The sequence below is a fragment of the Amyelois transitella genome, chromosome 28 (genome assembly GCF_032362555.1).
Source record: "Amyelois transitella isolate CPQ chromosome 28, ilAmyTran1.1, whole genome shotgun sequence".
In the NCBI taxonomy this organism is placed as follows: Eukaryota; Metazoa; Arthropoda; class Insecta; order Lepidoptera; family Pyralidae; genus Amyelois; species Amyelois transitella.
In genome coordinates, this window is record NC_083531.1 from 3,861,879 (window position 1) to 3,876,619 (window position 14,741).

Genomic DNA, 14,741 nt, shown 5'->3' on the forward strand with positions numbered 1-14,741 from the left:
GTGGTCCTATTCTTTTTTGTAATGGTGCCGAGAACCACACGGCACCAATTATTTAGTTTAACATACCTACATATAATCACGTCGATATCCCTTGCGGGGTAGACAGAGCCAACAGTCTTGAAAAGACCGATATGCCAATTTTTAATTAAATAAACGTTTTAAACATGTTTCCTAACAATACAACAAGTGAACAGATTTTCTCAGAAATGTGGCATAATTACGAGTAGTTGCCAATCGCGTGAGTCATGTTTATGCACGGCTATTTCGGACTGGACTGTCAACGATGTGAAACTGAATATAAAACTATTATCATACCAGCTTCTATCCGTACTTTCGCCCGCGTGAATTTAACGCTATATCTATACAAAAAGCGTTGAATTTAACGTCATATATAAAGAGCGTTGCATTTAACGTCATCTACAAAAAAGCGTTGAATTTACCTAACATCATCTGAAAAAGCGTTGAATTTAACGCCATCTTCAAAAAACGTTAAATTTAACGTCATCAACAAATAACAACGAATTAAACTCCATCTATAAAAAGGGACAAATATAGCGCTACCTGCAAAAAAATTAGGTTTTTCGCAAATGCCACGGGTACTGTAGTTTTTACTGGGATGAAAGGTATCCTATGTCCTTCTTCAGATTCTTAAATATACCTATTTACAACTGATTTTCAATTGGCCGGGAACCACACGACACACAAAGAATAATAGGACCATTCCATCTGTCACCCTTAAATGTCATAAAAGGTGACCAAGGGATAGGCTTATAAACTTGGGATTCTCCTTTTAGGCGATGTGCTAATAACCTGTCACTATTTGAATCTCAATTATATCAGCTGAACGTGGCCTATCGGTCTTTTCAAGACTGTTTACTCTGTCTACCCAGCAAGGGTTATTGATGTGATGATATGTATGTATGTACGTTTTTATGAATTGTACCTAAATGTTATATTCATATCCTGACATTGAAATGGGTTGGGTAGGTCTAGACGCCTTTGAGATTCTAGTTTCAAGGTAACTATGCACCATTTTTATTAAAAAAAAAAAACTGGTTTATCCTACTTATAATGAACAAAAAACCAATAAATTTTGTGGAATCTTTTGTTCTACACACTTCGTAACAAGAGGCTCTTATTACACAAACTAGGTTTTGTTTTTGTGTTTGTTAAGCAATTTACTTAGCCAATTTATTTAAAAAAAATTAACATATAATTTAATTTTTTATCTTTATTCATTTATCAAAAGTTCTGAAGATGACATATTGTAGAATTCGAAGAAATTCTTAAAATGTTACATAATTATATATTATAGGCATAGTAATATTAAACCTCACATCCATATATCTTACGGGGTAGATAGAGCCAATGAAAAAAGGCTCGATAGCCACGTTAAATGGGAATGTTCATTAATTTATTCTTATTACCTACTTATGTCTTGAAAAATTGTGAAGTGCAGATGAAAATTAAAAAAAATAAAAACCATTTGACACCTGCCGGAAGCGAGATTGCATAGACAACATATTTTTTTTTCTATTTTATTTATTCAGACCATATGCAGTGTTGATCCCGACCTGTCTCAACATTTACAATTTCTCATTATACAAGTCCACAAGGTCGCTGTGAATAATAAAAAGACATCCGGTAGCGTCATTGCAAATTGATTTATTCATGGGCCATGTTGCAAACATGATTTAATTTTATTTATTTTTTTCTAACCTTAAAATTTTTTTACGACGTTAACGCGGTGTAATGTGTTCGTTTGAATTCAATTTAGTGTCGCATAAAATTTATCTACACTAAATGTGCAGGCTACACTGTGCCGTGTGGTTCCCGGTACGTTAGAACAGGGCCACTCTTTCTTACCCATGAATGTCGTAAAGCCAACTAAGGGAAAAGGCGCATATTCATCCACCACAATCTTCTATGCTTATCTGGTAGCAAAGATAAAATATATATTGTGTGTGAACTATTTCCTTGATGTTTTGTGCCGTGTGGTTCTCGGCATCAATGAAAAAAATTATCTCTCTCTCTAACTCTTTCCCAACTGTCGTCAAGGGCGATATAGTAAAAGGCGATTAAAGGATAGGCTTATTAAAATTAAAAAATAAAAAAAAAATTAAAAAAAAAATGTTTTAAAAAATAAGTATTTAAAACTTATCGCTCCCGCTACAGCCTCTTTACTATCCAGGGTTAAATACTTACTTACTTACTTAATTTTATTCTAAGATAAAAAAAAAACTGCACAAAATATCACAACAAATATTGACTCCAAAGTGAACGGACATTTTTTATACACAGTAAACATAGGGTCATTTTATATCACCGACTCTTTCCTATTTTACATTGTTTTTTTATCAGTTATTATATTTGTAAGACAAAGACGGCGATACACAATATCCTTATTGGACCACATCATCGACGTGTTGTTTCAAATATAAAGTATGTTTCATTCGACTTTAAAAACTGATTAAGTTACATATATTTAAATAAACTGCATGATTTTATAAATCAAACCCCGCCCAAATTAACATACAGAATGCTTATGCTACAGCGTATAGTCAAAAGCGTTTTATGTTAAAAATATATTAATAATTATTCTTATTCAAATAAACTTCATAAAAATTGTACCTGCCAAAAATGAATTAACAACAAAAAAAAAATCGAACATACATATATAGAAGAGATCTGATAATAAATGCTAATAATTATGATTTAAACTGCTCCACAGTGGCAGTCTCTAAAGTAATAACAATTCGATTGTAACACATAATTTATGAAACCTTTTTCTTTATCTTTATTAATCCAAAAAAAAAAACGGGTCAATTTACACTTTTCATTTCACCCTGTTACGCAATTTAAAACTATTTAAACTATTTATAATATCAATACCTAGTCAAAATTTTCGTACACCAGAACAACTAAAACAACAAGCCTAAGTCCAAGAAGGAAATTACAATATTGTTTGTTTTGATATGAATCGTATTTTGTATCTTGCATATATAATAACACGTTGTATTCTACGTAATGTATAAAAAATAATGTGTGGTTAGGAAGGTAGGTATGTTTTTAAGTGTATTCACACACATATATAAATTATTAGAATAATCATTTCTACTTGCCAAATAACATTGCAAAAAATAGCATTTTGGTTTACTATTGGCCCCACACTAGGCAAGAATGCCTGTCCTGTGGCAGCCGTTATTGCTTAACAAACATTGAAAAATAAATCAGACTACCGGCAATAAAAATTTAAATTAATAATAAAAAGAGGAAACATAAAAACATAAAATAAGTTTGGATTATTCTTTTAGGCAATGGGCTTGCAACCTGTCACTATTTGAATCTCAATTCTATCATTAAGCCAAACAGCTGAACGTGGCCTGTCAGTCTTACAAGGTTGCTGGCTCTGTCCACCCCGTAGGGAATATATGTGAAAGCAATCAAAGGAAAAGCTTAAAAACATATTTTAGGTATCTGTCATTGGGACATACAGCTGAACGTGGCCTTTCAGTCTTATCGAGTCTACCCCTTAAGGAATGGAGACGTTGATTCGTACACACTAGATAAATGCCATACTGTTTCATAAGTACATCAAAACTTTACTCTATGTAAGAATGTTTGTTTGTTTGTCTTTATCGCATAGAAATTGACACATTAACAAGAAAATACACATACATAGTTATAAAAGAATCAAATCACTATTACTATTTATCTTTTGAAGGGGCAAACTGTTGCTATTGTTAATTGTTTTTCCATCCATATGTCTACACGGTCATGCAATAAAAATTTGAAGTTTGAGTTTGTAATGTTAATTAACTTACTCAGGACGGATGTATTAATTCATATTTATTTTCTACAATAAACAATTTCTACAAGAAACAGAACAAATACGTTTAACATTTTACAAAACACCCAGAGCAAATACATTTTGCAACAATTTCATTTTTAATAAAAGCACGCCATCTATTGTCGAGTAGCGGAACTGAATCACTTTTTTAGTTTTAATATAAAACAACAGAGGGCGTTATGTTTAAAATAAAAATGAGAGTACTTGCATCAAATAAGGAAAGTATGTAACTAACTTAACTAAAATATATTTCCTTTTACCATGATCCCTGCACCCTTCATTTGCTTTTAAACTAGTCAGACACCGAAGAAAATATTTAATGTGTGATAGATACCTATACAATATTATCTTTCTTATAAAATAACTCTGTTTTGCGCTCGGCACTTTTGGGAATGTCCAGTAAAGCAGCTTTTATTATTTTTAAATTCTAGTTACTAGTTGTGAGGAAGTAGGTAACAGCGTGGTATTTCCTTAAAATACGTACTATCACGTCTTTATTCCTTGTGCAGTAGAAATGTGTAGAGAATTGCAATAAAATGTTATTATATGCATGATACCGCATTTGTCTTCTCTCTTACTCTCAACTGAGGTTAACTGCAGAGTAAAAGATAGAGAAGATATGCTTTTTCAAAGTTCAGAAATCAACCATTTAGTAGACCGCCATTCGGCTCGACCGCCACCAAAGGGAAGATCTCCCGCCAGGCTAGGTGTGACGCCTGGGGAACCGCGCGACAGACGATGTTGTGTCGGAGGTTGTATATATTATGCTCCAATCCGTGAATCCTTTGTTTGCGCCATTAAGACTTTTCGCTGTTATTGACGGATAGCGTCGTGTGACTAGTTCTTGTGACTTGAGGCGAAGAGATATCGCCACATCGACACACACACGACTACGTGTAAATGTTAATTTGGAGATATTTAGGTACGTGTGGTTCCCGGCACAAATATAAAAAAAACTAGCTGTGCCCGCAACTTCGTCCGCGTGGAATAGTTATTTTGGGCATCATTTAAGTCCTCATTGATGAATAGTATTCCCCGTTTTTTTTTTCACATTTCCCATTATTTATTTGCTCCTTATAGTTGCAGCGTGATGTCATATAGCCTAAAGCCTTCCCCGATAAATGTTCTATTCAACGCAAAAAGAATTATTCAATTCGAACCAGTAGTTTCTGACTGAGATTAGCGCGTTACAAACAAACAAACAAACTCTTCAGCTTTATAATATTAGTATAGATGAATAGGACCACTCTATCTCTTTCACATGGATGTCGTAAAGGCGACTAAGGGATAGGCTTTTAAACTTGGGATTCTTCTTAGGCGATGGGCTAGCAACCTGTCACTATTTGAATGTCAATTCTATCATTAAGCCAAACAGCTGAGCGTGGCCTGTCAGTCTTATCTAGTCAGTTGTGTGAGCGCTTACTTGGCAATTTATTAGGGAAAAATGGTTGAAATAAAATAACGAAAAATAAATGCAATTATAACTATAATTTCAGTACTAAGGTATTTTATCTACTAATCACATTATTTTCACTATCTATTAATTACTATTTATACTACAAAAACCCCACATGAAATGTATGTACCCTTGAAAATCAGTGTCGTGCAATGCAGAATAGGAAAAATAAAAAAAATGGATTATATAGACGTTTCCTTATAATATTACTTAATTTCAAATAAGAAATAGTCTATGATTTTTCTGTCCCAAATTTTAACAGATACAAAATGTATTCACAATTTTTTTTTTAATTTGCGCTCTGCATTTTGATAGGTTTTAAAAACTCCTTTTTGTCTATTCTGAATGCACGCTACTGCTAAAACTAGACTACTAGATTCTCAATTAAGAAAAAAGAAAACAAATTATACACTGGTAAGATTTCACTAGGTTGTATTGTCGCCTGTCTTACTGATACAGTTAGAAAAGAACGGCTACATTAACAAAAATGTTTTTTTTTTAAATTTATACATCGTTTAATAATACGAACAGCCATTGATGAAACATGATAATAAATATAAATACACAAAACCGAGCCATTATAAAAGTCTCTTATGATGTAACTACTACAAACATTAGTATGTTATCCGCTAATGTTGACAAGACTTACTTTATATTTTCCCTCTTTTTCTAACTCTGAGGTTAGACAAAAAGTTAGAAAAAGGAAGAAGACATTATAAATATGTACGTCGACCTCGTTCGTGAAAAAGAGGGTTGGAGATGTAGGCTACTTCTTCTGTAGGAATAACTAACTTTTTAACTATACTTCCTACAGAGGTCTAAAACCAAACATTGAATAGGCATATTTATTCTTCTTTTTAAGGTTAACGAAAAAGATGGAGAAAAAAGAATAAACACATAATTATGCTTTGTCAATGTTCGTGAAATCACCTCGTGGTGAACACATTATGTAACAAAAACACATCCAATCTGAAAAACTAAATGCATAACTTACTTTTAGTGCCAATTAAAAAAAACAACGGGTGAACAAGATGGCTATCGAATTAAAAAAAAAACCACCGAATTCAGTTAATTTAAAAAGTTACTGACAGCACTGTTTCATATCTCAATCTGTCATCAAGTGACAATGAAAATCGACATATTGTCTAATTGTCTAAAATTGTTTTTTTTTTTAACTTTTTCACTGGAGAGAAATCATCAAATAAAATGTAAACAAGATTTCCAACATTGTGCTTAGCGGGTCGGATAGGATTTTCGTACATATTTAGCCCATATGCAGATTACCGCCATTTTGGTTCAATTTACATTTCAGGTTTCATATTAAATGAAAAAGAAATCACTACTTAAAACTTATAAATGCAAATAATTTTCCCAAATACTAATGGAAATTTTCAGTCTACACTAACATTAACAGTAATTTTTAAAATTTTAAATATTTTTTTTAATTTCATTCCAACAAAATGAACTTTAGGTAACATTAAAAACAAATAAATTACACAGTAACTACAGTAAACTAAAATGCATAGTAAAAATAATAATTTGGTCTGACAAACAGAATTGAACCATTGCAAAAAAAAATCTGATTTAAAATGAAAAAGAGAATTATATCTATATCAATAAAAGCCCTATCCTTAAAATATAGGGGACGTAAGAAGTTCTATAAAATATAGTATCATTATCTTTGAAACTTTATCCATTATACAAGCTTCTAAGAAACTTATACATTGGAGCTAAATCAATCTGTTGGCTAGTAACTTATATTTTGGAAACTAATTTAATGTTAATAGAATCTTATGTTAACTGAAAAAGATTAAGCCCTTTTTACACATACATATTGAAGCTATCTACACTTGAATTGAAACAAAACGTGTTTTCTACAAATTCACAAATAACCTAAGTTAAATCTTCAAATAAATTAATCTTTTGAGCGATCTTTTCTATTTATACGTGTATTCTCTAACTAAAAAATCGATGACGTAGTGACATCTATTACGACAAAGTAAGAACTATTAAGATGTAATGTCATCAAGCAACTCATTAATTCATTCTACTCACAAATAGATGGCGCTACTGAAAACGTTCTTTCAATTTGATTCAAAACTAAAAATAATGTTTTTTTTTTAAATTAAAGATTAAATAGCTAATTTCAATTTATTCAAGAGATTTCAGTTAAAGACTACACGTGTAAACATTGCAAGGAATATTCCTACAATTAAATTCAATGTTTTCGTGGTACTAAATACAAATTGAAAGTATCTTTTGGGAGAGCTACACATGCTGGCTTCTGTCTTAGATCCTCAACATTCTCGGCTGCCACTTCGAATTCTTGCATTATATTAGCGAACATGACAAAACTCATCGTTGTGACCAAAGTTTGGCCTATACACGTTCTCTTGCCGATGCTGAATGGCAAAAAATGTGGGACATTCTTCTTAACAGACACAACCTCTTTTTCAACCTCCACACTTTTGTCTATGGGACCTGTTCTCTCGCTGTCAGACTCCATTCCTGAGTCGCACTGAGACTTCCTGCGTACTCTCACTTTTGATCGCTCCAAAAACCTTGTCGGATCAAATTTCTCGGGCTGACTCCAATATTGGGTTGACGTGTTCAATTCGTAGTTATTAATGAAGACAATTGTCCCTTTTTCTACACCATAGCCGGCAACATTGGCGTTTTCCGTAGCCACATGTGGCACGATAGGCGAAGACGCGTATCTTAAACATTCAAGAACAGTCGCTTCAGTATACGGCAGCTGCCTCCTGTCTGTAAGTCCTACAGCCCTTTTTCCTTTAGTCAACGCATCAATTTCTGCTCTAACCTTCTTCCCGACTTCAGGATCCCTGGCTACAGCAGCCAAACAAAGCATAACAAGATTCCCGACCGAAGAATGACCTCCAAGAAAATCTTCTAGCATAAATATTATTGTATTTCTGTCAACGGTAGGATCGTCATGAAGCACTCTTAGTAGACCATCTAGGAAGTCTTTTTCAGGCGCGTCAACGTCCAAATTCATCTCCCTCTGATCGACAATTCTCGACAATATGAACGATCTGATATCTTGCGACCAATTGGACAGTTTCTCCATGTGTTTCTTGTAGAACGGCGCCAACCACGGCAGAAAATCAACGGCGTAACCCTGATTGATTTCCCAGAATATCTCGTCGAAATGATCGACAATTTTCCTGAATTCTTCGTCTTCTTCGTCGAATCTTACACTGCACATGTAGTGAGAGAACATGTTCATCGCTGTGGACATCAATAACGGTTTCAAATTAACGCTAGATTCTGTTTTTCTTGTGATATTTTTCAGGGTTTGTATCAGTTCTATCGATTCGAATGTGGCAACGCTGCCTATTCTTGCGTAGCTGTCGGTGTGTTGTTTAGGGCCGCAGTGTCTCCGAGCAAGGTTCCGCCTTCGAAGCTGCAGATTTGACCAGTCGCAAAGAGCTAAGGCTGTGGACAAAAAAAAAAAACAAAACTTGAGAACGTGCAATAACGTGTAATCACATACATATACATCACATGTATATCCCTTACAGAGGCAACAGTCTTGAAAAGATTGAAAGGCCACGTTCAGCTGTTTGGCTAAATATGGAATTGAGATTCAAATAGTGACAGGTTGCTAGCCCATCGCCTACAAGAAGAACCCCTAGTTTATAAGCCTATCCCTTAGTCGCCTTTTACGACATCCGTGGGAACGAGATGGAGTAGTCCTTTTTCTTTTTCATTGATGCCACGGTATTCCATTCATCCACGTAAATATTACTTTTTAAGATTCTTCGTAATTCCCGCGAGAGATCATCGTATCACGCGGGTGAATCTAGCTAGTCAGTATAAAACCATTCATCACAACTCAGATACAGCAACATCAAAACTTATGCGCATGTCGTTGTCATCAATGCATTATGGATAACAATGAACAGCTTTGAATCGAAGTACCTACCTAAAGTGTTATCGGATAATTCATCGTTTTCATAGATACATACATACATATGGTCACGTCTATATCCCTTGCGGGGTAGACAGAACCACCAGTCTTGAAAAGACTGAATGGCCACATTCAGCTTTTGGCTTAATGATAGAACTGAGATTCAAATAGTGACAGGTTGCTAGCCCATCGCCTAAAAAAGAATCCCAAGTTTGTAAGCCTATTCCTTAGTCGCCTTTTACGATATCCATGGGAAAGAGACGGAGTGGTTCTATTCTTTTTTGTATTGGTGCCGGGATCCACACGACGTTTTCATAGTATAGTAAATATATACGGGACAAATTACACAGATTGAGTTAGCCTCGAAGTAAGTTCGAGACTTGTGTTACAAGATACTAACTCAACGATACTATATTTTATAAGAAATACTTATATAGATAAACATACAAGACCCAGGCCAATCAGAGAAAGTTATGATGGAATTGAGATTCAAATAGTGACAGGTTGCTAGCCCTTCGCCTAAAAGAAGAAGCTCAAGTTTATAAGCCTATCCCTTAGTCGCCTTTTATGACATCCATGGGAACGAGATGGAGTGGTCCTATTCTTTTTTTTATTGGTGCCGGGAACCACACATACAGATAGAGAATATAATAAAATTGTATGCCCAATCTGATATCAAAAAGAAAAAAAATACATATATTATTTAATGAAAAATGGGTTAAAAAAACTGATAATGTTTACAAATCATTCATTGACGCCTTATCAGATTACTTAGTAATAAGCGATTTGAATCAAAACTGTGTCGTGTAGTTTAGGCGAGTATGCATTTTTTTTTCAACACGCACAATTTTTGGATGCGTCCTAGATGGAAGGTCAAAGTCAATTACCAACAGCGTAAGAAGGAGTTCTCGTATTATTTTTTTAAATAGGAACTTATGTATAAAGTTATTAGGTAGATATATAACAATTTTATAATTACTACACTATGAACATATTTAATCGGCACTGTTTGGTCTACTAATATATTGTTCACTGTTTTTGTAATACTATCTGTATTTTTGACTGTTTGTGCCACAATAAATGAAAAAAAATTATAATAAATATTTATGCCCGCGACTTCGTCCGTGGAATAGTTATTTTGGGCATCCTTGAAGCCCTCAAGGATGTCTCCTCCTTCTCCTGTATTTTTTTACATTTGCCATTTTCCATTATTTTTTCGCTCCTTAAAGTTGCAGCGTGATGTTACCTAAACCTAGACTTCATCGATAAATGTTCTATTCATCACAAAAATAATTTTTCAATTCGAACCAGCAGTTACTGAGATTAGCGCGTTCAAACAAACAAACAAACAAACTCTTCCGCTTTATAATATTAGTATAGATTAAACGTATTTTTTTTCATAAAAACTAATCGAATGCAAATAAATATGTTTCAACAAATCACACAGACTGAGCTAGCTCAAAAGTCAGTTCGAAACTTGCGTTCATTCATTCATTGACTGTTGGCTCTGTCTACCCCGCAAGGGATATAGACGTGATTATAGTATGTATGTATGTATATCCCATACGGGAGTCTTGATAGACAGATAGGCCACGTTCAGCTGTTTGGCTTAATGATAGAATTGAGATTCAAATAGTGACAGGTTGCTAGCCCATTGCCCTAAAAGAATCCAAAGTTTATAAGCCTATCCCTTAGTCGCCTTTTACGAAATACAAGGGAAAGAGACGGAGTTGCATATTCTTTTTTATATCGGTGCCGGGAACCACACGGCGTAATCTATATAGATACATATGTATTGTTTCCTTTTATTTTAACACGATTCCATATTTTTTCAAGTCAATTATGAAAAATTTCATTCTTGACCCCTCCGCGGTTACTTCGTTTTCACGACTCTGTCTCCCTTTTTTGTACCGATACAAAAAAGGACCACTCCATCTCTTTCCCATAGATGTCGTAAGAGGCGGCTTAAGGGATGGGCTTATGATCTTGGGATTCTTTTTTTAGGCTAAGAGTAAGCAAACTATGTATTTGCATTTCACAAACAAACAGCCGAATGTGGCATAATTAGTCTTTTTTCAGACTGTTGGCTCTGTCTACCCCGCAAGGAATGTACACGTGACTATATGTATGTATGAATACATGTTATGAAAACTTAGCAAAATTCAGTTTCATTCATCAAATTGAAATAAATAAACCTACTTGCGTGTTTTTTTTATTATACATAGAAATGATTGGTATTACTAAAACTTGTCACGTCATAGGTTAAAATGATTATCTACGTTATTTTGGATCTAATAATTTGGAGTGCCTAACTCAAACTGTCGAGCTTGCAAAATATACAACGGCCTCTTTAGCTCAGCGGCAGTACGCTTGTCTATGACACCGGAGGTCCCGGGTTCGAATCCCGGTCAGGGCATGATGAAAAAAGAACTTTTTCTGATTGGCCTGGGTCTTGGATGTTTATCTATATAAGTATTTATTATAAAATATAGTATCGTTGAGTTAGTATCTCGTAACACAAGTCTCGAACTCACTTCAAGGCTAACTCAATCTGTGTAATTTGTCCCGTATATATTTATATTTATATTTATAAAAGGTTGCTAACTAACGCTGTCACTGTGAGGGGTAAATATCGTGAGGGAACCTGCACTGTAACATACGTACATACATATGGTCACGTCTATATCCCTTGCGGGGTAGACAGAGCCAACAGTCGTGAAAAGACTGAATGGCCACGTTCAGCTATCTGGCTTAATGATAGAATTGAGATTCAAATAGTGACAGGTTGCTAGCCCATCGCCTAAAAAAGAATCCCAAGTTTGTAAGCCTATCCCAAAGTCGCCTTTTACGACATCCATTGGAAAGAGATGGGGTGGTCCTGTTCTTTTTTGTATGGGTGTCGGGAACCACACGGCACAATGAATGAATGAATTTAAAAAAGGTGGATATATAGCTTAGTGATTTAGTACGTACATATAAAACTCGTCTTTGTCCATTACGAGGTAGACAGAGCCTTATTGGATACTTTAGAACGTTAAAACAAATAATCGATTTAAGCTTTTTAAGCTGCGACTGAAAATAGCATAAATTAAAAAAAAAGGAAAAAAACTAACAAAGCCAAATAACTGGTATCTAAGGCAATTTATTTTTAATTTATAAATACTTGGGCATACGAAATCAGAATATCCCGCTAATTTTCTCTCTTAGAACCCTTTCCTTTTTCCCTTAGGTCATATAAAAAGCCTTATATTAAGGTGCGTATACAAGTTATAAAGTAGGTACATAATATACCTTAAACGAGGTATTAGTTGCATAATGTGCCAAATTTTAAATCTCCGAAACTGTAGGTTGGTAACTTAATTTATGTAAAACAAAAAAATGTTTTGAGTTGGACTGTTTAACTCTTTTATGTATATATACCATAGAATGCTTAATAATAAACTAAAAATACGTCTGTTCTTTTTTTCATTTCGGAATGCAAAAAAAAAAAACTAAGTAAGTACTTACAATTATTCCGATCGCCAGCGAAGAGTTGGTGAAAACGCAGGAAGTCAGGCCTCCCGCCGAAAAACTTGCCGTTTTGATTCAAAACTTCACGGATCAATTCCAAATTATTGACAACTAAACATTTCGCGCCCCCCAATTTTATACTAAAAATATCGCCATATTCCTTAGCTAACTCAGTGAAAGACTGAAATGGAGATTCGTGTTTTCCCAATAAATGTAGACTACCTATAACAGGCAAAGGCGTCGGCCCCGGCGCGGTTTTTAAGCCGCCATATTGACTTGACTTTTTTTTAAAAAACAGTATATAAGCCAGTACGGCGGCCACAGACAAGATGATGAGAACACTCATTTTTTTTTTCTAATAAGAAAAATTTTTATGAGTGAGCAGTGACCGCTTGGGCAATTTTGCCAGCACTACAGTGTACAGTGGCTGGCGCTGGAATTTATATACTGCCAATTAACATATGGTTTCGTATTCGCCAGTTTTTATTACCATAATGTCAACGGAGATTAGGCTCTATGTGTATGTAATAAAGCTTTGCTGGAGGTAAAAAGGTTTGCGCGCGCGAATTTTGAAGTGAGTTCTCAAAATATTTTGCAAATAAGAGGTTTTCCTTACAAAATCTTACCATTTTTTTTTACTGAGACTTAGTTATAACTTAAACGAGAGCTCATAATTTATAATAGTCCTTGTTATCAACTCGTTAGTATTTGTTGCCTCCTGAATTTTCTGGAGGAGGTCTGCGGTCCACTCTTAATCACTTCCCTTTTTTGTGGGTCACAATATTCACTTCAAGATCAGCGAACTTTGTAGTAAAACCTTACCCAGCTTGCATACATACATACACATAATGACGTCTATATCCCTTGCGGGGTAGACAGAGCCAACAGTCTTGAAAAGACTGATAGGCCACGTTCAGCTGTTTGGCTTTATGATGGAATTGAGATTCAAATAGTGACAGGTTGCTAGCCCATCGCCTAAAAGAAGAATCCCAAGTTTATAAACCTATCCCTCAGTCGCCTTTTACGTCATCCATGGGAACGAGATGGAGTGGTTTTATTATATTCTTTTTTCTATTGGTATGTATTCTATTCTTTTTCTATTGGTGCCGGGAACCACACGGCACTCTTAATCACTTCCCCTTTTTGTGGGTCAGCATATACACTTCAAGATCAGCGAACTTTGCAGTAAAACCTTACCCAGCTTGGATCATGGTTACAAATCCAGTTGCCCGAATGTTATAGGTTTCCTCGCGAGATTTTCCCTCACTGTTACAACGTCGATTATAAATAAATACGTAAGTAAGAAAAAAGACGTTACGAGTAGGATTTGTTACGATTTTTCAACCGCCTTCAAAAAAAGGTGGTTTTGAAAATAATTGTGATTCTTCATGAGTGCATCACCTAAAAAAAGAATAAGCCTATCCCTTAGTCGACTTTTACGTCATCCGTGGGTGAGAGATGGATTTGTCCATTTTTTTTTTGTATTGGTGCCGGGAACCACACGGCACTATTAAACAGAAAACACTATTACATATTATTCTTAATTTTACGGTTATTCTTTTTTTCCTAACCGAATCCGTAAAGCCAAGTAGAAAAAAAAAACTCGCGTTCCTTTCACAAATTTATTTAAAAAACCGAGCCTGTATAACACACAGACACAAATATTAAATATTTATCTAAAAACCCATTGATTTTTCATTGCTTGACGTCAACATGCAAAATCATTTAAATATAGGGGGACGCGCTCTTCAGGGGATTAAAAAAAAACTGACGAATTTATGAATAAAATACGAACGAGACGTAATCCCGTGGAATAATGTCTTAAAACATTACAAATTTGTCCGCGGATCTACCGCGTGAAACAAAAAACAAAGTTATCATCCGTTCCCGAGGGAATTTAAAAAAATCCGTAGGGACGTCTCCTAGTTACTATGATATATATGATAGTTACTCGTAGCACGATGAGAAAATAACTTTTTCTGATTAGCCTGTGT

At 34.7% G+C, this 14,741-nt stretch overlaps 1 protein-coding gene across 1 annotated transcript; it reads right to left on the minus strand.

The window, feature by feature from the left end:
- Positions 1–7,517: 7,517 nt before the first annotated feature.
- LOC106139483 (cytochrome P450 307a1) lies at positions 7,518–13,093 on the minus strand. Its single transcript, XM_013340939.2, has 2 exons — positions 12,745–13,093; positions 7,518–8,762 (listed from the first exon to the last, which is right to left on the minus strand). Exons 1-2 carry the CDS (start codon positions 13,091–13,093, stop codon positions 7,525–7,527), a joined length of 1,587 nt encoding a protein of 528 aa, XP_013196393.2. The 3' UTR covers positions 7,518–7,524.
- Between the last annotated feature and the right edge of the window lie 1,648 nt (positions 13,094–14,741).